General features: G+C 36.3%; 1 protein-coding gene across 1 annotated transcript in view; it reads left to right on the forward strand.

Moving 5' to 3' along the window:
• LOC124169580 overlaps window positions 1-27,269 on the forward strand; it is a 325,588-nt gene that overhangs the window by 242,386 nt on the left and 55,933 nt on the right. Inside the window, exons 16-24 of the mRNA XM_046548222.1 lie at window positions 2,164-2,394; window positions 2,897-2,989; window positions 3,545-3,712; window positions 5,100-5,201; window positions 5,562-5,678; window positions 6,239-6,449; window positions 8,296-8,501; window positions 11,922-12,064; window positions 16,589-16,850. Of these exons, the coding sequence (XP_046404178.1) occupies window positions 2,164-2,394; window positions 2,897-2,989; window positions 3,545-3,712; window positions 5,100-5,201; window positions 5,562-5,678; window positions 6,239-6,449; window positions 8,296-8,501; window positions 11,922-12,064; window positions 16,589-16,850 (1,533 nt within the window). The remainder of the gene's footprint in view (window positions 1-2,163; window positions 2,395-2,896; window positions 2,990-3,544; window positions 3,713-5,099; window positions 5,202-5,561; window positions 5,679-6,238; window positions 6,450-8,295; window positions 8,502-11,921; window positions 12,065-16,588; window positions 16,851-27,269) is intronic.

Here is a 27,269-nt window from a genome sequence, read left to right on the forward strand (position 1 = left end):
ACTTAACCACAAAAATCCCTGAAATGTGGTGAGACGTTACGTAAACGATGCGGGCTCCAACGTCTCCAACGGCTTGTGAAGGCATGTGATCTTTCTAGGAGGATATGGCACGATGGCACCAGATGGCACCACCCGCGAAAGAAAATAGTCCCAGACCGAATACAGTTTTATCGATGAGATACAATTTTATCGATGCATATGAATTTGCCAGTCCTCTTGCATCTTTTTCCGTCATTAAAGGAAATAAAGAAACAAAACCTTCTAAGTAACTTCCTAAGCGCGATTTTTGTATCTTGATTGTCCACCCTCGTATTTAGGTACGAAAACTTCCTGTGCCGTCTGGGATAAATAAGACATATGTTGGACTTTTTGAAAGATATACGTTGAACTTCAAGGATATATTTCAATTTTTGTGATGCAAAAATTTTTCTTTGCTTAAATCCCGGGGTCCACATGTTTTATGTAGCCAAACTCAGCCCAACTTGACCTAAATGCTTTTTTTATTTTTAGAAACTTTGTACTCTCTCCAGATAAGTGGAATACCCTTGCGATAAAAGCATCATGGCCAAATTTAAAATTCTAGATGTAAAAAATTTCGTGTTATTATAACAAAAAATACAAAGAACATATGTTTAATCGTAGAACTTAGTATTCTTTAGGCTGTCTTTTGAATCATTCTTGGCACACAGAAAATATTTTTGTACTGAAAATGAAAGATAAAAACTAGTTGTCCAACTGTGCAGAATATATGTATTTAAAAAAGCATTTTTATAGCTTTTATATGGTGATAAAAATTCAAATTTTTACGAATGTACGTATTAAAAATTGTGACAAAAATTCATTCCATTGTGATTTCGCGCTGCAGGTGTTGTGCGCGCCTGTTACAAGAGATACTGTGCTGATGTCACACTTACTAGCGTTTAAAAACTGATTTAAAGTCGTTGTAGCCAAATTTTTATAATTTTCCCAGCACAAATCCTAATTTAACGTAAATTTTTTTTCAGGAGATATAAAATGGACTCACAGTTAACTTGGGTGTGGCGTATTTTTAAATTCAAGTTTACCGCGTGTAATCCTAGCGGCCGAGGAATGTACTTTCACCGCTGGCGTATGGGCGCATGCGCAGGCGACGTTCGACTCCAATAACAAGCTCCATTCAAATTTATCATGTGACGTGCGGGCTGAACTCAATTTTGTGTTTATTTTGGATTTATTTACCCATGACTCGAGGTTTTGTGAAGTAATTTTGCTTTTTTGTACTCTATTATTGTTTTATGTTCTTAAAATCTTGATCGCAGTGCTTCAAGCTTTTGTGAAGTAAACAGGATTTCTAGTCATTATTGGTACTTCGTGGGCAGTAGGATGGAGGAAAATAAAATATCCTTATTTTGTATTACGGCGTTGGTTTTTTATCACATATTAATTTGAATTGTTTTATCAGATCTTCGCATATTTCCATTTAAAAGTTCCATGTGGTTCTCATTTTTGTAACTACTCCAAGAGGTTTACAGTTGGCACCAAGAATCCAGCCGCAGGGGCGTATTACTAAACATCAACTCGTTGATGTTTACCATGGAGAGTAGAATTGTTCCAATTTTATGGCTATTGCCCGCTACATATTGATACTTCGAATAATGTTACGTAGCTTAATGCTTCAAGCGCAAAGGGTGGTGAAATGAAAAGTGATGGGTGTTGGAAGAAAATGCTGCAATTGGCAAAGATTCTTCTAGTTTCCTTTGAATTATGCTGATAATTATTTCAACGTAAGTTAGTAGCTGTATTGATGATTTTGCCTACTATTGTGCGTTTCAAAACGTTGGTCAAAATAATGCATTTCTCTCGAGGGATTTGTATTCTCATTTTATTCCCAAATTTAGTGATTTATGCATGAATATTAGGACATCCACCATATTTATTGAGTCGAATCAATGTAGCATAAAAATTGACCTTTTGATCCCCATACGGACAGCTTAACTTTCGAGAAATAAAATAGTGTGGATGTCATTCGTGTTGTTGATGAAACTATATTTTCTTTCATTACCGTTTGCATCACTTCAATGTTTAAAAAAACTATAATGTTATTATGAAAACTTTGTGTCGGAATTGATCTTTTTTTTTCTTTTAATTTTGTGGCCATTAATTCAAAGCCTTCATTTCCAACAGTCCGCAAGGAGGAGAGGGCCTGGTGGTCTTCGTGGCTCAGCAGCTGGTGAGCCCCAGGCTTTATCTGCAGAGGAAAGCCGTCGGAGGGCTGCACTGCAACTGGTGGGCAGAGAGCAGTCATTTGCTTTAGCGATGCACTTTGGAGTAACCCGTTTCTTGCGGCCCTTGGCTGAAAGGCGTGATCTGATCACTACCCAGGAACATCAAGTTCTCTTTCAGAATGCAGAAGAAGTAAGGGATAGTAGAGATAACTGCCATATTTATTAGAGTAGCCAATAGTTTTCCTTTAAGCAAAGTAAACTGGAACCGTAATGAAATCCAGGTTAAATACTTTAGGTAAGCTGCTAAAACCATTGAAATTTATCAAATAGAAGCCCTATAATTCTGCTTGATTGGATCTGTCCTTTATGAATTTTTCTATTCAGCGTACACTTCTCTCAAAAGTAGACTATACTTGTAAATTGTGTGCTTGATCAATGTATAATTATTTTTACGTTTTAGAACGCATCTAATATTCAATTTCCCTTTGATCAGTCTGCTTTTGGGAAGTTTTTTTCCCACAATTACAACAATTCCTAATGGTGCTACTGTACACCTTCAAACCATAACCCCTCTGTTGGATTAATAAAATTATTGCAGGCATTCAAAATGGTTATTTTCTTTGTATTGTCCGAAGGTGATGGATTTTTGTCTGATGCGGGGTAATCTCCTCATTTCTAATCTCTCTATGCAGTTGCTCAGTCGAACAGAAGACCTTTTAGATCAACTTGTGCATGATGATGCTGACATTTTAGGAAACTGCATTGGGAAAGTTTATTTGAAAAAGGTAATGTGAAACTCTCTTTGTATTTTCATTTATAGCTCATGTAAGATAGACATCACACTGTTTTATTTTCATTCAATTTGTTAAGTTCATGTATCTACCCATTTCCTTTTCCAATAAGTTAATAGTGTTTTGAAAAATGTTTATTTCAGAAAAAGTTCAAGAGATGGGATTTATAGGAAATATATTTATAATCAAAGATTAGTGTTTCACCAAATCACATATCTGAATTTATTGTTATGGTGATTATAACTTGAAATTATTTGTCTGGTGTTTTTTAAATAATTATTTTATTTTGGTTGATGAAATAAACTTATTTCATCAAATCTCATCTTCTATTGAAATTTTCGGACCACATTATCATGCAATTGTTTAAAAATGTGGATATAAATACATATACATAAATAATTATGTAGACGTTTTCAAATAGAGTAACATTTGCAATTAAATTACTGTGCTTAAATTTGATGAATCATCATTGTTCAATGTTATCTTCTCTTTTAAGTCGTTGTGAATAAGTCTTCTTCATGGTTGACTTTAATTATTACAAATTCACAGGTTGCGTCATTAAGCTCATGTTATGGCCGTTACTGCTCTGGCCTGAAACAGGCTGACTGTCTACTTGCCCAAAAGACAAGGTCACAAGATTTTCTTCGTCATGTAATGGAGCCTACCCTTCCAAGACGAAGACCTGATCTCACTGCCTTCATTCATAAACCCTTGCAGGTAATTTATTGTTTTTGACATGTTTCCCCATGCATGAAGGCATAAAGATGTAATAACATTAACATTTAACTCTGTGCTCAAAATTAATTTTTACTGTGCATTTAGTGTAGGATCCTAAGAAATTTGTAGATTTCTGATGACAAGGGCCTTGATAGTGCTGTTTCATGCTTATTAGAAAAAAACTCTATTTATTGCCATTGCAAATGAAGTTTAATTCATCTCTACCTATGAGGTCCTCTGCGCCTCAAGGAAATAAAGAGATAGAATCGTGCGAAAGATCCACAGAGAAAAAAATCATTCGCCTTGACTGGGATTCGAACCCGGATCCCCCGATTTCCGGTCGAGTGCTTTAGCCAGTTAAGCTACCGAGGCGTCATTCTTCCCTGTGGATATTTTCGGACACTACCTGACAAGGTGTTGCTGGACTGCAGAGCATATGATGCCACAAGCAGTCCAAATTGTCCGGTAGTGTCCGAAAATATCCACAGGGAAGAATGACGCCTCGGTAGCTTAACTGGCTAAAGCACTCGACCGGAAATCGGGGGATCCGGGTTCGAATCCCGGTCAAGGCGAATGATTTTTTTCTCTGTGGATCTTTCGCACGATTGTCCATTGCGGGTGACTCCCGTAAAAGTTATCACCGCGGCTAGTCCCGGTATACTTTGAACTAAAGAGATAGAAGTTGAAACATAGTGAATGGTTTTCACTTTGCCTGCATTAATTTTCTTTGAAAATGCCTGCCATTATGCACAACTTTTAGTACATCAATTTGGCAGCTCAGAATCAATCGCTGTTGCCTTCTAATATTATGGCCGATGTGCGAACTGTTTGACAGAAATAAGATTAGTTTTAATGAAAATAGGTGACTACAGACTATGTACTTTCTCGAACCTCGGTAATAAAACAATTACGCTCGACTTGCAGCACATCAATTTAGCATCTTGGTATCAATGGCTGTTGCCTTCTAATATTATGATTGATGTATGAACTTTTAGACAGAAATAAGGTTATTTCTAATGAAAATTGGTAACAACAGAGTATGTACTTCCTTGAGACTTGTTAATAGAACATGTTCTCATGAAAAACTGGTTACCTTAAATATCTTTTCTTTATTTATATGCTAATATTCAGAATGCACTTAGTGTTAATGAATGCTGTCAGCTTCATTGAAAACCAATTTGCATGCTACGAGATTATGGAAAATTAAAAAAAATGTTATGTTCACAATAGTGAATTAATTTTTTTGGTCCCATGATTTTATTACATCATGGTCCCACAGTACTGCACTATTCTTGGCTGTGCTTCATCTAGGTTTATCTGTGCTACTTTTATTATACTTATGTTGGAATTATGTGTTGATAATATTTAGTGTTCTGTTTTCATTTAGCATTTTAGGGAAGTGCTTAAATTACTCCAGACTATTCTCCACCATACAAAAGTAAATGATGATGATTATGCTGCTCTTGCCAAGGTGGTTCAAGAATTCCAGGTAAGTCTTGAATTTTATCCTATGTTCGTTTATTTAATTGGATTTACTTTGAATTTAAAACTAATGACTATGAGGCAGAGATCACTACTAATTTCTTCTCTCAAATCATTTATAAATGGATTTTGATTGCCTTGAAGCTTTGCATGGCCATCAATTAATTGAATTGAATAATCAGTAAGTATTATTAATAGTTATTATTTATTTTTATAGAAGAATGTTTTGTGTAGGTTTATCAGAATGAGGATTTACCTTAGCAGCCTTTTTACTTGAATTTATTCTTAAATGATATTGCGTCATTATTATCGTTACTATCATTGGAAAATTGCTACAATAATGAATGAGCATCATTTTCCTCTGCAGGCCACATACAGGGAAATTACGGTAGGAGGTGGCATGATGGAGCCAGATGTAGAAGGCCGTCCACCACTTCTTTCTTTGCAAGACCTAGAAAGTCGGCTAGTCTTCACTCGATGTAAGGTAAGGTTGAAGAAAATAAATATTTATCCTAAATTATCCTTAATTCCATTTAAATTGTATGGAATAAAACGTAGAATGCCTGCCAGGGACCCTGATTCCTGAAGTAGCTCTTATATTTCCTACTGGGCATATTGAAAATCGGCAATCGGGTGTCCTTTATGATAGCTAAAATCATTGAGAAGGGTTTTTTTTTGTCTACCCATGTGGTGTTTACTTTCCCAGGGGAAAACTTAAGTTTGATGTAAAAGATTACAATGGATGTAAATTTAGGAGGGAGACAGTTTTCCATAACAAAGCCTCAAACTCCTAGATGCTAATTATTATGTTGCTTTCATATACTTCAATCAGCTGGGCTACGCCATTATTAAGATCTGCTTACCTGATACAGCACAGGATTATCCTCATGAACTTCTCATCTCCATTATGAAATTGATGTAGTCCCCAGAGAGATAGATAACTAAGAGTCAATCTGGCAACCACATATTCTCTGTGTGTTGGAATAATTAATTTGTATGATAGTTTATATTGTTTTTAATGTTCTCTCCTCAATCCCATTTCAGCCTTTTGTACTGAACTCTGGTGGTCGTCAATGGATATTTGGAGGTGACCTGAGCAGGGTGGATGGTCGCTCAGTCCGTCCATATTGGGCCCTTCTCTTCACTGACCTTCTCTTACTTGCTAAGGTCAGCAGGGATAGAGTCTTGTTCGTCACTGAGGAGCCAATACCCCTCCTCAATGTTACCCGTGCCTTCTTTAACATTCGGAAGAAGGGTGAGTTTCACTATTTGTGGAATACTGACAAAGTGGATGCTGTTTTGCAGCAATGTCGTTTTGATACTGACTTAGGGATTGATGGATTTGCAATTTATTTCAGGATTTAGACTTGATTGAAGGTGCAGTGTTCTTTTTCAATTATTATTGATGAATGTTGTGTATGAACTCAATGAAATGTTCTTCTTCATTTCTTTTTTGCACAAGCACCATGTTTTTAAGGCTAATCATTACATATTTATGTTCGTTGCTGTTGAAATACTGGGGTACAAAATTCTTTAATACTTGGGAAGGCATCCAACAAAGCAAGGGTAATTGACCTATTTGCTAGAGTTTCAACTTGACACAGCTGCAGAGAGTGAAAGTACTTATAATGAATGATATGAGATTAATTTTAGAGATTGAGGAATGATAATGAATTACTATTTAATGTTTAAAGTACAAGCAACCCATAAATTATAAATAGTAAAATATCTTATTTTTCAAGTTAGAGTACATAATTTACTGCTATTTATTCTGTAGACTAAATGGTATCGTTGCTGGATGAGGGCGATTCTTAGATGAATTTCTGCACGTTAAACATGTTAAAAGAACTGCATGAAACGAGTGACTTTGTGCACAGTCATGCAAGTTTATATACACCAAGGATGAAGTTTGTCTTGAAAAAATACCAGCTACGCCAAATCACAAAGTCACTTGTTTCAGGCAGTGCTGTGAAATATGTTGTCCCCGAATAGCAACAAAGTATGGTTCAATTCTCCAACAGTGACTTAGTTAGCATGACCTCCATCACATGTGCCACAGCATGGACTTGTGATGTCAACACCTTGTTCACTAAAACCCATCCTGAAGTTTGGTCTGAGAAGATAACTTGGTAATGTAAATGGCTATACCCTTTTTCCGGAGTGTTGGCGGTTGGGGGGTAGAGATCTAGTAGCCAATCAGAAGGGCTACCCCTTCCACCTCATCATTCCCCTCCATCCCCTTCCCTACTTCCCTCCGCTCTCCTCCAAACAGCCGACCAGCGTTGCCAGTCGGTGGAAATAACTGTACGTGAGGCAGTACAAGCACAATCTCCACCGATTAAGCTTGGCAACACTGCGAGCTGGAGAGCGATATTCACCATACAAATGTCGGAGAGAGGCTGCGGCCTCGTACTCACTTTCACCTGCCACTCTTCGATGATTGGCTTGAAGAGTGGGTAGGCCTCGAGGGTATTCAAGGTCACCTGCCATCAGTTGGGAAGAAGGGTATAACAGGCCTGACCAGTAATGGGGATATCTGGGTTCGTATCCCGGCGAAGACTAATATTTTTTCTTGGTGAACTTCATCTTTGGTGTATACCTATGCGAAAAGAAACTTTGTTCTCTCCATGCAGATTGTAATTTTCATGGGGAAAAGAGCCGATTAACAGAAATGCATATTTCATCGAAGGATTTTATACATTTCCTTGAGGAGTGGGGGAAGGTTCATGCAGAGAGAGAGGGGTCATTTAGGATAGGATCTAGGGGGGTGGACTGATGAAAGGTTTAAGAAAGATTTGGGGGGTATGGAGTTGGGTTCTGTCAAGGACAGCAGTGGGGGCACATTTAGCATTAGGATACATGTCAGTAGTAGTGTTATTTTTGGGTGTTTTTCGGACATAACTGAAGATGATCTCACTCTCGGATTATACTTTCACTTTTTGTTTTTTAAACCGACTCTTTATACATTTGAATAAGTGGAATTGATCTTCCCATATCCAGAACTATTCTGGGAAATATGTAGTCAGCTTTCAATGGTCAATTTTTGTGTTAAATGTAATTTTGTTTATAATAAACCCATATTATTTTTGTTTTAATTCTAGACACGGAGTTCAGACTGCTTTTAGACTCCGATGGAGGTGGAAAGGGCAGCCTTATTGGATCAGGTTTGGGTTCAACTTCTGGCTCTGTCACCGCGGTCTCTTCTTGTGTGCCACACTCTTCCTCATCTGCAGCATCCACAGCTTCCACCGTCCAAGCTGGTCATACAGCTTCTTACTGTTCATCAGCTTCTACTTTACCTTTAAATGCAAGTAGAGAATGCTGTTTTAATCAGTCACATACAGTCATCTCTTAATTATTTGCCTTATAGTTATGTCTCTTTATCCAGTGTACTGATTATCAATAGCTGTTTTTATAAATCTTATTGTTGAACTTAAAAAGGTTTTGTGCTTTTCAGTCTACATATTTTAAAAGAGGTGTTAGGTGTACATAAAGCACAGCATTCCTCTGTCTACGGATACTGTTGCAACTGAAAAAAGTTTTCCATCCTATTTTATGTGTGTTTTCATAATGAAAATCACATTTCACTCTTATTTGTTGGTACAGTGGAACTTGGATAATTCGAATCTCAAGGGACCAGCTAAAAACTTCGAATTATCCAAAAATTCGAATTAAAGAAGTTCTTATAACCGGGGAAGTAAACAATAATAACACGTTTTAAATGAAAACTATTAACTTTATTGATACTATTTGATCATTAATTTATTGAATAATGCCTATTACAGTAATAGTATACAATAAAAATAACTTTCAATCGCTCAAACGGCAACGAAATTAAGTAAACAATCTTAACTAACCTTAAAATGTCCTCAGCAATAGCTGAACTGCACTGCATGACTGCAGTTTGCAAACTACGCACGATTACCAATAGTCCATAGCGAAATAAAAGCAAAAATCTATACAGAACTGAAATATAAAACATCGATCAAAGAGAACTAAAAGTCTGGACACTATATTAACTGAATAAACAATAAACATAAATTTATAGGCCCTAACCTATTGTTTTACAAAAAAAGAAGAGATTTTGGCCTGTTTCTTTGAATTTAATCTCTCGGCCGTTATAAATGATGCTAAAACATCTAATGATTTAAATTGCACATCACCAACATTATTTCTGCTCTCCACAAATCGCCGAATTTCTCTCAGGTAGTCCATAGCGTCGGCTGCACTCGGTACTGGCGTTTCTTCTTCATCGGCTCGTGACCCCTCTATCTCGTCCCCCGATCCTTCATTATTTTGTGTCTCGGTGTCTAGGACTTCTGCTACGATGTCGGCGTCAGTTAGTTCTCCGCACACAGCGACATTCTCGTCCACATTCAGAAAGTCCTCGTACAAGATGATTGGATTGGGTGCCACATCCTCCCAGCCGTCGATTGGTAGAATTTCATCCAATTCCGTTCTTTCGGCGCTTTCTTCGTCGGTTTTAACAAAACCTGCCTTTTTAAAACAGTTTTTTATTGTTTCCGGTTTCACTTTGTCCCACGCTTGTTTACACATTCGCGATGCTTCTAAAATATCCAGCTTTATTTTGAGAGCGTTTCCTTCCCCGGACAGGATATTCTCGACCAACAAACCCCTGTAAAAGTGTTTTAAATTTTTTATGATCCCTTGATCCATGGGCTGGACAACAGAGGTCATGTTGGCTGCGAAAAAAACCACTTTCACATTTTCCATTACAGGTATGGTGTTGTGTGCCGTGCAATTGTCGATGAAAAGGAGAACCTGTCGATTTTCTTTAACAAACCTTTTGTCCAACTTCATTAGCCACTTCGCAAAAAGGTCACTTGTCATCCAAGCCTTAGAACTGCTGACATATTCTACTGGTTTAGACTTGACATTTTTAAAGCAACGAGGATTGGCCGATTTTCCTATCATTAGCAAAGGCAGCTTTTCCGAACCATCCATATTAGCGCCAACCAATAGCGTGATTCTTTCTTTGCTTAATTTCCCTCCGGGGCACTTTTCGTCTTTAAATGCAAGTGTTTTGTCAGGAGTGCATTTAAAAAAAAGACCGGTTTCGTCAACGTTAAAAATATTTCTCGGGTCTCTGTCCTGGATCATCTCTTCCAGATCTCTCTTCCACTGGTTAGCTTCCTGTAGGTTCACGGCCCCACTTTCACCACAGACTGCCTTAAACAAAATTTTATTGCGCTCTTTAAAACCATCCAGCCACCCAGTGCTAGCTTTAAAATTTTGCTTTCCTAATTCTTTAGCAAACTGCTCAGCCTTGATCCTTATCAGAGGACCACTTACAGGAACTTTCTTGTCTCTTGTCTGCTTGAACCATTTCAGCACACAGTTGTCGACATCTGGATTTCCTGGCTCTCGCGATCGTTTCCTGTCTTTATCAAATTCCTCTGCACTGCTGAGAATTTTATATTTATTTTTTAAGTAAGTCGATAGGGTGTTGGGTGGAATTCCAAAGTCTTTCGCGATTTCAGATTTTTTCTTTACTCCTTTTTCCACTTCTTTAATCACACTGACTTTTTCAGCTAATGTCAAAGTTTTATAAGACCCTGGTTTTTTCGATGACGTTGATGCCATGATCACTACACAGTACACTCACTAAAAGTTAAGATTTGGAGAAACCGACCCTAAGACATCAGCAAACCTACGTTAGGTAACGGCCTTCACACGAAACGATATAAACCACACACAATGCGACACATGCGACACACAATGTAGGGGGAGTGTCGGGTGTCAGGTACAATGACCTTGGAACGCGCTGCGCCGTCTCAGTTGCAAGCAGGGTTGAGTTATTTTTAGTGTGGCCTTCAACAGGCGGTGGCGGGAGGGGAGGTATGAGTCATCAGACTAAACGCAGGCGCGCGCGGTCCCGCGTTTGTTCTAACGCAAACATTTCGTCAAATGTGGCTTGGAATATGTTTTTTTACTTTTTTATTTATGGATATTTTGAATCGTAATTTAATGATTTGCTACTTAAAAATTTGAATTATCCAAAATAAACTTCGAATTATCCACGATGTTTTAGCATTGTTTTAATACAAAATGCTAGGGACCACGGGAAAAATTCGAATTAAAGAAGATTTCGAATTAAAGAAGTTCGAATTATCCAGGTTCCACTGTATAATCAAGAGTTGACTGTAATGCAGTATGATTGTTAAAATTATGTGATATGCATTGGAACATAAATAAGTAAATACTTGTACCTGGGTCTGCTAGAGAACTTTTTTGAGATACAAGTACCTGATCTTCTCAGTTTCATCCTCAAAATCTCAGTAAAAGTGAATTTTGGGACTAATATAAGCTGGTGTGGTTTTTTTTGCTGTCACTTCAAGAAAATATGTACTGTATTTTAAATGATTTCATATGCATAAGAAAAGACCACTAAGCAAATGACTACTCCTACCTTAAGTATGTAGAAAAGTTCTCAGACTTCCAACCTGTTGGTTTTTTGTATTGTCATGAACATTTTCATTAGTGAGTAATGATTGTCCAGAATCCTTTCTGCCTTAATGGCCTTGAGTAACTTTCTCTAAGAATAGTTTTCAGGTCCCTCAACTACTTGCATCTCCTATGCATGCCATGCCATGGAATTTTAAATTTAAGTGTTTTTGCCTACCCGTTTACATGTTCATTATCCAGTCTATGTTGTATTTGATGTAGCAATATCTGCCTTGGATTTAATATATGATTTTTTTCTTAGGAAGCTGCTGGAGCTCTTAGCGGGAGTCGTACAGGGTTACGTATTGGTGTTGGATGCAAAGGGAGAAGAAGACGAAGTGTTGTTCTTAGGGCTCCAACTCCAGAATTGAAAGCGGTGTGGACAAATCTTATCCAGAGGCAGATGTAAGTGAGACATAAATGTAGTTAATTTTATTATTTAACTTCTTAAGTCTCAATCATTAGCTTATTTGTGATTCAAACATATTATCAGAAACTTTGCCAAAAAATGTCTCAGGGTTAGTTGTTTAAAATTACAGTCAGTTATCTCCACAGCTTTAGAAAAATCTGCTTCTACTATAAAGGACTTCAATGCCCGTTAACAAACCTGAAGGGGCCTAACATTTACTTTGTTTTAAAAGAACTTTGTTGTATGTATATGGGCTATGGGCTTTATTTCTGAGCCTCAATTAGAAGCATTAGTTATGCCCAGTGATGTAGCCAGGGGGAGGAGGGGGTTTCCTGGATACAACCCCCCGTTGAATCTGTAAAAGAAGCAAAGGGAGTATCCTCTTTTGCCCTGGGTGTTTTTCATGCACCCCGGAAGGGTCCCAGAATCTCTGGTAAACTCCCCCCCATTGCAAAATCCTGGCTACGCCACTGGTTATGCCTTGGCGATTATTTTGTAAATTACTACCCGAAAGAAAGAGATATGTTGCAAAGCATCAAAAGAATAGGTTGCTATTCAAGTAAATTTTTGAAATTATCTGCAGGGACATCTACCATACTACATGGGAATTTGTTGTAGATTCTCATCCTATGTTCTTGTAGCTATTAAGTTATGTGGATAACCTGTAGTATGGATGAGTGAGAGCAATGCATCTTGACATGTATCCTGATAGTGAAAATTCAATAGCAACAGGATCTGGATCAAAATAAAAATTTTTGAGACTTGTGCTAGCATCCATGCAGTTGGTCTTTACAGTATGAATTGGTCTCTAACAATTAAAAATTGAGTTCCTAGGACCAAGAAGCGCAAAACTGAGATGAAATATGATGTAGGCATCCTAGTATGGAGTATATTCTGGAAGATTCACCATCTTGTTTTCAGCAGAGTTAGTATTTGCACCATGATGTAGACTAGTTTTCAGTATCAGCCATGCTCATTTTTGAATGTGTCTTCTTAATTTCCAGACTTCTTTCTAGGATTTGTTGAAATATTCACTAAAATTACCTATAGCCTTGAATTAGACTTTGACGCTTTGAGGGTGGCCTGTTTAAAAGGGGTGCCTTCCCTCCTAGTGGGGCATTTTTTAATAATTTTGAAACTATCCATTACAGTCGTGGAAGGTTACTCAGGATTACCACCTGGTCAGGTTCTCCAACTCCATCTTGGCCGATGTATTTCAAGATTCGACATGCCCTGATGACAAAGGACAATTTGTTCATTGAAATGTCGGCTGAGATGGAGTTGGAGAACCTGACCCCATGGAAATCCTGAGTAACCATCCACAATTCTATACGCTGGGAAAGCCTGCGATCATTCTCCTATCAGTTGCATTCTACCTCTGTTATTAAGTTGACTTTTATTTTATCTTTTTACTGTGCCTCTTCTTTTAGGAGAGGTGTGATGATATGAAATTATCTGTTTTACTTGGGTAGAAGAAAAAGTTTCATTTGAAATGGTGGGAGATACATAGAATGTGTATCTAATGTCTATAACCTATGTGCATCTAATTATGTAACCATTGAAAATATGGGCAATTCGACTGTAAATACTAGAGATGGGTCGAATAGCAGATTTCTCCAATTCGAATATCGAATTCGAATATTAAATCATTGCTCGAATATTCGAATACCTCGAATTTCGAATACCTCGAATACTAAATGATGAATGCTGGAATGTTTGACTCGGTTGCCTATGCAGCAGGCAACACAAGATTTTGGGGAGTAATTTGGATTTCCTTTAAAGGATTCGAACAGGAATTTAGCTGATTAATGAACATTTTAATTTTATGGAAACAATTGGGCATATAATTAATACAACTAACATCGCTTTACCCCCACTCCTGCTGCCAAGTGCTAGCTGACAATCTGAGGCGTTTTGCAAAATACAAGCTCTACTCCACCGGATTTATTTTCCGTCCATCTTTGGAAGTTCTCACGAGATAAGCAGATGAATTTGAATTGCTAGCGGGGAAAAACCCAATATCCTGAGAAAATATCCCTTCGACTGTGACAATAGAGATTTATAGCATAACTCATAAATTGTAACTTGATATATGTTTTTCGAAAAAAATACCGCATCAACTTCCGAGAAGCTCAGTTGCGAGGATATTGAGTTTCGCCAGAATACTAAGTCTCCGTCCTATTTTGACATTTATTTCTTTGCGTAAAATGCTTAAATAAACTCAGAAATACGTCGTGTTTGGTCTTATTCTTTTTGAAATTACGCGCACATTACTAATATTTCAATTCAATAAAGGTGTAACATCAATTGACGAAAGTCATTCTTAGACACCTTTTGTGCTAATAGATGACTCATTCAGCGGTTGACCACCACAGCAATGGGGAACTTCGAAGCTGGTAGGAAAAAAAAGGTCCGTGGGGGAGAAAAGGGAGGGCCCGAAACACGTTTCTATTGTTCTCGTGTAACTAGGTATTTTTTCGAAGCTAAGGTCTTCGTAATATGATCCCTGCGCGAGCTGTGACCTTTTTTTTATTTCGAAGAAGAGGAAAGCCTCAGAGGGGGGGCTAGTGCTGAGTGGTGGGGGATACCGGATCTTGGGAAATGCGCTAATGTAAGTATCCCACGGTACTCACACAGCAGTTGACCTCCAGAAATGGGGAACTTCGAAGCAGGTAGCCAGAAAAAGGTCAGTGGGTGAGAAAAGGGGGGAGGGCGTGAAACACGTTTTTATTGTTCTCGTAACTCGATATTTTTTTCGAAGCAGGGGTCTTCGTAATGCGATCCCTGCGCGAGCTGGGACCTTTTGTTTGATTTCGGAGAAGAAGAAAGCCTCAGAGTGGGTGAGGCGAGTGCTGAACGGAGGGGGATAGCGGATCGTGGGAAATGCCCTAAGGTTGCTATCCCACGGCACTGAGGTTCTCCTGGTGGGGGGAATCGGGGATTTTCGGATTTTTTCACCCGACCATTTTCGGTTCCCCTCGTCGAACTCTTTTCACCGCTAAAATCCACGAATTTGATGTAATTCGTCAACTTGCGTAAAACGGCGCTGCGAGCACTAAATGACTACAGCTCTCTACATTTTTCCGAGTCAACTACCAACGACGTGCGTGCGATAGTGTATGACGCAAAATTCAAAGTATTCGAGGTATTCGAGGCGGTACTTTTCGCATAACTATTCGCAACCTCGAATATCGAATACTTTCTAGTATTCGAGGTATTCGAGTATTCGCGGATACTATTCGCACATCTCTAGTAAATACTAATAAATTGAGTTAAATCAAATTTTTCTTTGACTTTGATATCACATTTTGCCTTAATTTGGTTTTCGACAAAAGATTGCATCTCTCACCATTGTGGTTAAAATGTATATGGATGTAATAATATACAGCAAAACTCTCTTGTAAAGATAACGCATGTCACAAAATAGTGCTTTTAATGAGGTTAGTTCCCGGTCCCTTGGACTTTTCTATGATCGCCAATGTAACAAGTTCGGATGATATGAAATCCCCGCTTTTATGAACTATTCTTTGGTCTCTTAGGGAATTATTACCACTTTTATAAAGAAATTATGGCCATATTAGCTACTATTCCTTATCTTATCATCAGTTGCTTTCATGCATGGCCATCACCATATAGTTCTATTGTTGATCTTCAAATCTTTCCCTTTACAGCCGTTTGATGGAAAGGGTTAAATAAGGAATATGGTTAAAAGATACAGATCTGTTGCTTAAATAAAGATGATTTACCGAATATTAGCCGGCAATCCTGTGATGAATACGGCAAAATTCGTTGTTTTGGATGAAATGATATCCCATTTATGAGATGGTCCCCTGAAATTTGTTATAAGCGAGTTTTACCGTATCTTTATCCCTCCAAGTGTTATGTACAGTAAAACCTCTTTGTAGTGAACTTCTTTATCTCGTAAAACCTCCACTTATCATACCAAGGAGATACCCCTGACAGAGCCTAACTACCTCCGCAAATCATACCGAGACAACTAGAGACCACTAATGCGGCCACGATTACGTACACAGAATGACATTTTCAGCGATAAATGTTTCACCCGTATTATTTTATTCTTATACACCTTTATTATGTTGTAATTTTCACGTTAATCATCAGTTGTGGTCATTTTGTTCCATATGAGAGCATACCTAACATTAAATAAGAAAAAAGGTATCCAACTATCTTAATGATTTTAAGTGACTGTTGAATTAAGAGAGATCACATCATTTTCTCTCGAATCCTGGCATAAATCATGCGATAGTGCTCGCTTTCTGTAATTATTAAATAATAAATACATGTTCACTAATGCATGTAGGTATATTTGTTTAAACACATCATTATAATGGTTTAAAAGACAGTGGTGCCTTCATTTCCGAAGTATATGAAAAAATGGTGCCTATCACTGAAACCCCTCTATAGTGAACCTCCATACATCAAATTGCCCAAATTTTGGTCCCCTCCATTACGACGTAAAGAGGCTTTACTGTACAAACATTCCTCTTTGTCAATTGCAGTATATTCTTGAATACAGCTAGAGGGGGGACACCGACTGGGAGTCCTCTTGACTCCCCTGACCCATACTCGCAGCCTAGTCTCTTGGGCAGCTCAGCCAACTTACCAGGGCGCACAGCAGGCATCCACCACAGTCTGCCATCTCACGGAGGGAGACGAGTGGGCTCGCCAACGGCAGACGACTTGGGCGACCACGACGACGGCCGACTGGAGGAGGTGGAAGAGGAAGTGCACAATGCAGAGGGCGGCGTGCATCAGGAAAAGGTGCGTGCAGACAGTGTGGGTGTGTTCCCATTCAATCGTCGGCCCACCTCCCCTGCTTCCCCCGACTGTGATCCCAGACAAAACCCCAAACCCCTGTCATGCTGACCTTGTGACCTGTTTGAAGTCAGACATCTTCTCCCAAAGGCTTTCACTCCACTGATTCCCCTGCAGAGTTTGGTTTTTTTCTGCCACTTTGTGTCTTCACAACCATGATGAAGTTTCATCCACATTGCAGTTGCCATCTTTAAGTCAGGTCAATTGTCTGCTGTTGGTGGTGGTGGTAATGGTGGAGTCGGACCAATAGTGTTTGGAAAGCATTTACTTTTGTTTTGTAACTGTTGTTTTTTGTCTGTCATCCCTTCACCCAAAGTATCAAGAAATTTTTGGAAGCCAACTTTACAGAGAGGAAAGTATTTATGGTATGATTGTAAGAGCGGAGTCACTTGAGATTTTTTACGATGCATAAACTTAAGGATGTGAGGTTTTATGGAAATCTTTTGAGTTAATCCTAAGCCGAGTGAATTATTTATTTACTGACTCTAATTAATATTGTACCCATATGGGTACATTTTGTAGTGAAGAGTGTATTTGGGAAATCCTTATTCTACATATGATCCAAATATTTTTGCCAGCTTGAGTTTTATCAGTCCTGGGAACATGTTTGATCTCTTGGTTTGAATTAAGACTTCTTGTGTTAATATAAGATTGAAATCACGTAGTGCATCAAAGTATGCTGGTATTTCATCTTGATAGCTTTGATGGATCAGTTAAGGAGGTTCCACTGAGAACTCAAGCATGTAAATGTGTCGGAAATGTGATTATATCCTTCTTATTGTGCTCTATCAGTTGCTATGAGTTAACATTGAGCTATCTTTTCTTTGTCAATTTTTTGGAAATGTGAAGATTGTATTTAAAAATATACAAATTTCTATTTGCTCTTTATTGATGCTTGCATACACTAAGAAAAAATGTAAACTAGGGCTACATATAAACAATATATTTCTTGTTTTGGAAAATAAATGGAAAAAAGATGTATAATATCTTAATGGTCATGCTATAAATGAAATATTGGTGTCTCACCATTCTGCTTAATTAGTTTTTATTAAATTTATGCTGCAATTTAGTCAAATGATTATAGTAATATGTAACACATATTTACTATTATTGAATAATGCCTCTACAGCTGACACTAAAGTTACCAGTCAACTCTAATTTTATAGACCAATCTATGTTCTACATTGCCTCATTTTCTTTTTAAAAATGAAGGTTATCAATATGAGAGTAGCAATTTTTAAGTATTTTAAACAATTTAAAATTGCAAATTTTGGATCATGTGGCTGTAGTGGAACCTCCTTTACATAAACCCTGGTATATTAACTTTAGAATGCTATTTGTCTTAACTAGTATTTTAGGCAAAATATGTGAAGTAATCTAGTATGTATTTGTATGCTTTATAATATTATGATTAAAATTATAGGAGCTACTGTTTGTCAATTAATGAGACGTGATAGATTATACAGGTAATGGAAATGATTTCCATTGACATTGGTGAATGATTCTAAAATGAATACTGAATTTGTTTCCAAGATTTTGCACTTGTTCATGCACTTTAATTCTATGTGTTTCAGTCGTTCAGTCATCAATGTATGTAAGTTGTAAATACCCTCGTACTTTAATTTTTTTGGTTTCTTTGAATTTTGATTCCCAGAATCACTATTTTATTTTTTGAATGCACAAGTGAACTTATTCATATGCAGGCATGTATATTTATACATAAAGTATATATTTTTTCAGCCATGCAAGAATTTTTGAGACTGCAGTTACACTGAATCTAGGGACTCCTAGTTTCAAAGGAGCAGGTTTAAGATGTATGTACCTAATTGATTAATTTTTCTGAGTGAAACCCATATTTACTCTATATTAATTTACATTAATTCAAAGAAGGCAAGGATGCATTCTAATGACTTAATGAGGTGAATTTAGGACTATTCAATTTAAATATGCGGTAAGTGCATTTATTGAATGTGAGAATACCTTAAGTAATGGTGCTTGGAAATTTTAAGTACCCTAATACGTACAAAACCATAGCTTTTAATGAGGTTTTGTGGACCATCATGTTTTTCAATGCAGCATTTTTCACAGTTATAGGCCAAAAGTTTTTCAAAGAAGCTTTTAATGTATGTATGTACTTTGTAAAGAATAGACAGGTTCACCATGTTGAATGGTGAAGAGTGATCAAGTTAAGGCAGTAATAGTTGATTTGAATCTTTTATGTCAGAAATGAATGAGTATATTACAATCATTTGATAATATTGGCTCTACATTTCTTTTAAGGTAACTAGTTAACAGTAAGTATTATACTAGGAATTTGCAATGATGGTAGCAGATGAATTAAGCAGGTGTTGAACTCATAGCAATTAGAATTTTTATTTTTATTTATCAATTAGTATGACTTTCATGGCATAGTTCATTATTTTTTTACATTATCCTTTAGAATAATTGTGAAATCCTAGGGCTTAATAATGAAGTCTTTCATATACGCTGTTGCCTCATCTCAAATAATTGACGAATCCTGTATCTCAAGTCAGCAAAAGTCAAGCTGATATCTAAAATTTGGTGTTACCTCTTCCTGATTTCTTTGAACCCCCAATTGGCATCATTCTAGCTGCTTGACTACCTGCTGACTGTTGTCATCTTACTGTCAATAAATAGGGGTATCATAGGCTTGACTCTCTTTCACTCACCCTGAATGAATACGAAACCAAATTTGGTGGAGCTGCGAATTGGTTGAAATGTAAAGTAGAAGTATATGTCCTAATGCCTATTAAAATAGGAATTAGGGTCTCCAAAACCAGTTTTTCGGTTGGCTAAGCAACCATCATTGGTGAGGAGAATGTGTCTTAACCTGTCCAAAGGTGCGGCTCTTACTCCATCTTTGGACAGGTTTAAACACATTCTTCTCCTTGATGGTGGCTGCCTAGACAGCCATAAAACCAGTTTTGGAGACGTTAATTCCTATTTTAGTTGGCAATAGTACATACAAACTTTTAATTTTCTGAATGGATGCTAATAGGATATTGAAGATTTTTTAAAATGAATATTTGATCCTTAGTATGTACATATGCACTGAAGCAAATGATTTCATATTAAGTAGGGGTGGACGAATGCAGGATTTTTTTCAGACCCGTTCCAGATCGTGTACTTGATTAAAGGTGTCAGATCTTCGGATGTTTTCATATCCAAATGCATTTTCTATTGCCTGCTATATACAAAGGAATTGTTCAAGTTTTTTCTTGTTATATACAATCAAAGGAATGCTATTTAGATTTCTGTACGCATTTTAATATTTTTACTGATTAAAAATCATTTTTATAAGCTTTCACGGTATTTTTTAGAAACACTAATATATTTACATGCTCAGGATTGAAACTGTTTCATTTGCGTTTGGAAATGATAGTAGGTTTCAATCTTGGGATAAAGTATTGACTGAATTTTAATTTTCCTCACATACGTGTCCCCCGAATTTTGTCACTTTCTCATCGCATACTTGTGTTTCACCCACAATTGCTTCAATTGTGGTGAGGTGGATTTTGTACTACCTTACGCTAGTTTCATGCCACAGTGCACGCACATGGTTCTTTTGATGTCAATAAAAATGTTTCTGCACAATGAAAGACATTTTTATCAGTATGTCATTAAATTAAAGTGCAACTGCACAATCTGCAACACAATTAACAATGTTTAGAACAACATTAAAGTCACGTGTGACGAGTTGCGGGAAGAGAACAAGTCAACCGCTCAGCAAGAGGCAGGGGTGGGCACCAGAAGTGCTCGAAGGATAGGTGGAGGGGACGGAGCTCTCTCCCTTTGTCTTACAAGCAAGGAGCCTTTGAATGAGGGAGTCAAGGATAAACATGTCAGATCTTGCTATTTTGTGACGTCGTTTCCTTCAAAGCAAAGTCGGGCGAGTTTTGTGATAAATGCAGTTTGCGTTTCCAGGCGGTATCTTCTTGTTTGACCGAGCTGATGCCATGCTTTTGTCTTTAAAATTGTACTGTTTGGACAATGTTGAATATTGGTATAATCTTTTCGTAACAAAAAAACTTTGTTTCAATCAATTAGGGCTTAAAAAAAACCCTAAATATGGTTAGAAATGTGACACATTTGGTCTCATTCTTTTTTGAATCTCGTGCATCTCATCCAATTGCTAAAAGCTAAAGAAAGACATCTTCAGGTCCAGTTAGTCATTCACCTAGCATTTGTTCTCTGGAAACAGAGAAGGGAAGCTGGTAGGAAGAAAAAGTGCAGTGGGTGGGGTAGGGATGAAGCATGATGGGATAGGGATGATATTTTCCTACAAAGATAATGATTTATGGACTGTGTGGTCTCGGAAAAGAAAAAAATATCAGAGGCATGGGCTGATGGAGGGTGTTTTTTTTTTAATCTGCGACATAATCACTTTTGACATGGTTATTATCCTAATGCAATAAGATTCTCCCAATGGTTGTTCAATCTCTAGGGTAGAGTCACACTTTCACACCATGCGCCTATCATTTTTTGCCTTAAAATTTTCCTTTGCTGAAATTCTGTCGCATTACTCCTGCAAGAGCTTTCAAACAAAATGGTTCACGAGTATAACAAGTATCATAGTGCAACAGTGCATATTAAGAGAGGATCGTTACTCTTTCCACTCTCTCTTATGGGACACTGCATTCCCTGAAGCATAAATTTAAATTTTCGGATCCAGATCTGATGCCTTCAGCGAATTGGGATCTGAAGTATCCAGTGAAGGGCAATATCTGTGCATATTTGGATCTGAGGTATCTGATCCGACCATCCCTAATATGAAGTCATATATTTAAGTCGAACTGTATACCCTTACCTGCACTTTTTCATGTTAATTTTGTCAGGACTGTAGAAAACAGTTTGTAATTGCAAAATTTTGTTACATATATCCATTTTCATGGCATTGTGGCTCTACTGTAGTAAAATTGAAGTCATTGGATGTTACCTGCTCATTGTTTCCAGGAGTAATTTCTTCAAATATCATATGTGTTATCCAGTCCATGTGTGCAAAAGGTCAAAACAACATATAAAGAGATATATGTTTATGGAATCAATTCCATCTTGTATTTATGTTAAAGTAGTCTGTGTAATTTGTTGATTTATTCCTGAATCAGGTGGCAAGAAAGATGTGTAATGAATGCACTTCTCTTAGCCTAAAGTTAGGTTTCAAAATTTATCTCTGACTAGTCTGCTTCTAGGTTACTTTTCCAAAAGGTGAAAAAACTTCTATTCGACATTAAAAGGCATTCATTCAACAGCAAAGGTAGTCATTGAAGCTATTCCACCCCAATGCCTTCATTGGTGTGGATCTCAAAGGGAATTAAGTGGATGTTTAATATTATTCCATCTTCAATTACCCTGTCAATTTCAATGCATGTAACACAAAGCCCCAATTTAAATATTTTCTCCATTAATGAAAAAATATGAATACCCGCAAGTAAGCAGCCGTAGACTTTGTTATTAAGGCTTTTGATTTTGCAGTATTACCATTATTTATAGACTTCTATTCAAGAATCATGCAAAAATGAATGTTTTTACCTTTTTTCTAGAGGCATTCATGAATTTAATAAATTATAAATATATTCGATAAATCTATAGGATAATTTGATGTGACAGAAAAAAATTTCCGGTCACCTAAGTGAGGTTAGAGTCACAACTAGAGTTACATTGATAGTTTATTATGTTAATTTCTTTGACAATAGAGCTTAGTAGGTAGCCATAGAGAGCCTAAAATCATTTTTATCAATCCATGTCTTTGAGTGGCTTGTCTCGAAGGCAATATTCAGATTAGGCTAAAATTCTGAGCATTTGTATTAAACTGGAGTAATTTTAAGACATTTGCAACCTGTGTATTGCTTTAATTTCTGTGAAAACGAATGTATCGACTGCAATCTATGTATACTTTATGTCCTCCTCAGTATGGCTGTGCATTGTGATTATTCAGAAACTTTAATTGATTTTGGATAAAATTATATCTCAACGAAAACATTTCTATGCTCCTTATTGTTATAATTCTAAATACGCCTCTACATGTTATCCACATATTTTAAAAGTGAATATGAGAAGTGCAATGGAGAGTAATACGCGCAAGAAGAAATTAAAGTTAATAAGGCCTCATTTATGAAGTTGTTTTCTACAGTGAATTCTTTTCACAGTCATAATTGTCAGTCATAGTTAACTCATGACGTCAGCCTTACAGAATAGTGGTTGAAATTCATTGTTGGAAGTTTCATGGAAAACCTAAAGCCTGTGCATACCTACCACATTTCAATCGTCTGTCTGTGATTTTACCAACTCAATGATAATTTTGTTAATTCATCAAGTGATGGAATGATTGTATAGTACGAAGTAGTTTTATAGGTGGTGTATGTATCTCTGTATTAATGGCTTTTAAGAGGTGGTAGGAAAAACATGAAAATAGTTTTTATGTGTTCAGTGCTTCATTGGCCTGTGCTTCTTTAAGTAGGCATTTGTGTATTTTTATGGTACACATTAACTTTCTGAAGCTAGGCATTCTGTGTGAAAAGTATGAAATTGCCAGCATGACATAAAGAAATATATATTGAAACCTATGTTAATGCAGCCCTTATGTTGACGTCTGTGATGTGATCATGAACCATATAAGCTAGTACAAATAACAAACACAATTTATTCTAGTTTCAGACTCCCTTGACTGGTCCAAAATTATTCATATGCTATATATTTATGGTTAAAAATTTAAACACAATCATTTATTGACTACTGAAACGATCTCTGTGATTAAAACGTTGCAATCAATATTGTTATTGGGAGTATTCTCAAGTGCTCTTATTTTAGAATGTAAATTGTGAAAGGTGAAATTGTGTGCTTGCCTCTTTCATTGTAAAGATTAATTACTCCTGGCATTGAAATTGGTATGTAAAATTTTAAGCATGAAACATACACCAATTTTTTTAGCCAAGTTCAATGCTAGTAAAGTATAATGAGTTTAAATTATTCAATAGCCAAAGAAGGTTATCACCATGTTGAGGCATGTTTTGCTTCATCTTTTCAAATATTTGTTCTTCTCTGGAATTATAAGGGGGGCAAAATGATGTTTCACAATGACCACAATTTACAAGAGCAATGTCAATAGTTTTATTACCACCCAAGGTGTTGTTAAGAAACGCTTCAATTCATTGGAATACAGGTGAAGTGAACTATTATTTGTTGAATTTTATGCCTGATATTCAGACTTATAACTTGTAAACAGACTTGGATTTGAGCTACCATGTACAAATTGTTGATAAATAAAATTTAATCTGTGTGTTGAGAACCTAGCAATTTCTTGAAATGAAAAATAGACTGCCAATAGACCCAAAAAATACCCGTTTTGCTGAAAATTCACCATGCTATATGTGAGGGTAAAAAAAATTTTCATGCTTGTTGGATTTAAATAAAATATGTAAGTGATTTAGAAATCAACTTGAATGTGGCCCTATTCATAATATTTACTGTACTATTACTTAATGAAATGTATGAAAATTAAATCCAGCGTTTTGTTGCCCGTACCCTGAGAAGCATTACAATAGGTGCCACTTAATAATTTTGCTCAACCTTTGTGCAATTTATTTTACCCCTGTTTTCAGAATAATACACTAAGACTTCAGTTACTCAATCAGTAGGGGAGAACCAGAATTGTTAATCGAATGAGATGAATAATCTGTTTGTGTGCTTTTTGTTAGCTTTTTTTACTTTTGTTGCTGTTTGATGCTTTCTCGGCATCTTCTCATCCATTCCATAGAACTTCTAGTTGTTTTAAGTTAGGGATGGGTAATAATGGGAGGGAAGAAGAAGGTTGGAACAAAAGAGTTTGGGAGAAAATATTTAAGAAAATCCACATGCCAATGTAAGTTGGAAAAAATAAATTTGTCTAAAACTGGGTTTTCAATTTACTTGGAAGTTACCTATGGAGATATGTATACATGTTAACCCACCATAGCACTCTTAGCCGAGTCCTCGTTGGATTATAACCTTGTTGGATTACAATGTATTCTACTTCCCAGATATGACAGCTAAGTCAATCAAAAACTGGGTTTCAGGTATTTTTTTCCAATACCAAGTGGCATATGGATTATCTGGTCTTTGGATGTTTTCACTTGAGCCCAATAGTTGCTCAACGTAATTATTCAAGGGTTTTGAAGGGCTGGCTCATGAAGTCATCGGCTGATGATTAATTGAACGATGGATAACAGGCTCCTGGCTGGTCTGTGGTTATTTCTTTCAATAATGTCTGCTATGTGTAATTTGTTTTGATGGTCTAGCTCTTTAGTTTTGCTTGTTCTTGACCTTTGCTGGAATATTTTAAAAGGCCATGTGTTGGTCCTCGTGGATTGGGAAGAGAAGAATATCTAAGGTCATCCCCTGAGAGAATTTGCAGGTATGACACCATTCCATTCATGAGAGGACTTAAGATGATTGTTTATGTGTATACCTCTTGGTTCCTCTCAAAATTAACATCATCCCATTTGAGTAACAAGGATGATTGCATGAGTACTACAAATGATATAATGAATGACTCCATTCTATATTGTCTGTGGATATAAATGTTACAACTGTATTTATAAATAGTTATTATAATGAGATAAAATTGCAGCTATGCTCCTCTAGATTATCGCATTACCTTTTTAATAGTTATCCAGGAAACTTAGCTGTAGGTATGCCATGTGTATGGTAGATTGAGAACACTAATGGTAATATTAAAAAAAAAATTCAGGTAATTTTAGGCAATATCAGTGGTTAAATTTGTTTGTAGATGCTAAGTTTATGACACCAATTATTACAAAAGAAATATTTGCTCTATAAATAAGCACTGACAGTAATATAATGTCATACTTATAAGTGGTAGATACACATTATTTCCTCTGTCATACTAATGAAAATTCTTTTAATGAACGGTTTAACAATCTTTGAATGTTGATGAGTAGTTTATTTTATGGGATTGCTATTATAAGTTGCATGTGGACTATATAAATAAGTGAAGTTGATCACTTAATTGAGGCTTTGATGCTCATTTGGTAGATGATAATGTTCATGTGTTTACCTAATCATCAGTATTGTGTACTAAGTGTTTACAAGTTTTGCATGTTATTGTTGCAGTTAGGTGTTTTCGTTATGTATTTTAAATCAGTCTGTGTTTCATTGAATTAACTTCTCTTTCTTTGGTTTTGCTTAAAGAAAGTAAGGATTAAACTTTGTCTGAAAGCTGGAGATATTATTAATTTTTCTGAAAAGTCTGTTTATGATATCATGGTATCCATATTGTTATGATTCATGGGATATTAATGAATAACTTGAATCCATTTCAGAAAGTTAGTATGTTGTGATCTTAAATTTCTTTCAGTTTAACGAGTGCATTACTTCCCATTTTCATATATGCACCCTGTGTTCTTAATTTGTAGAATGCCTGTAGGTATACAGTTATAGCCACCCTCATAATTCATTATCATTTAGGTTCACTTTTGGTACACTAATCCACCAGAAGAATAATTAATTTTATCACTCTTCAACCTTAATTTTAATATAAATGAGTACTTTATATCTGAGGTTATATATATGCCCATAAAAGATAACTGGTACCAAATTTTGGACTCTATTCATGCCCTCTAATCTTAGAGAAAATTAAGTTGTGAAAAATCCTAATTGAGACTATGAAATGATGCTATTAAATATATTTTTGAAGTTTTGTGGTGAGGTTTGATTTATGATGATGGGTAATGCATCATCATATTAAATTAAAATTGAGGCTTAAATGTACAGAAGAATAACTGAAAGGTTAATCTCTTTTAGAATAAGTTTTGTGATTCTATTGAAAGTGATATCAGTCATGCATGTAAGGAAACAACGTTAGCATTAAACTGTCATTAATGTTTGACTTTTTATTCACTATTTAGAAGGCTCCAAGAGGGTGGACTAATCCAACATATTTTCATTTTGAATGAATATGAGGAATTTAGATGGACCTTCAATCTTTAAAATTTCTTAATTCCATTATTCGTTCTTTTGAGAAGACATGAAGGACATAAAATTAGAGCTGTTTTACTCCAATTGAATATGTTTTCAGTGGTATTGAAATGTGATCTCGATATTTATGTAGGCTCAGTGTTTTTATGCTATTATAGTATAATAATTGCTATAAAAAGGGAAATAAGCTGAACCCTGCTGTGTGTGCTAAAGGCACTCGTATACCATATGCTTTATATTATAATCTTTAAGTTTTATTTTTGGCATAGTTATAGTATCTAAGTTAATCCTTTTTAAACATAGTGTATCTACACAAAACCAATCCCATCAAGACACTAAAATAACATGAAGAAATAAACTACAAACATTCCA

The sequence above is a fragment of the Ischnura elegans genome, chromosome 12 (assembly GCF_921293095.1).
Source record: "Ischnura elegans chromosome 12, ioIscEleg1.1, whole genome shotgun sequence".
Taxonomy (NCBI): domain Eukaryota; kingdom Metazoa; phylum Arthropoda; class Insecta; order Odonata; family Coenagrionidae; genus Ischnura; species Ischnura elegans.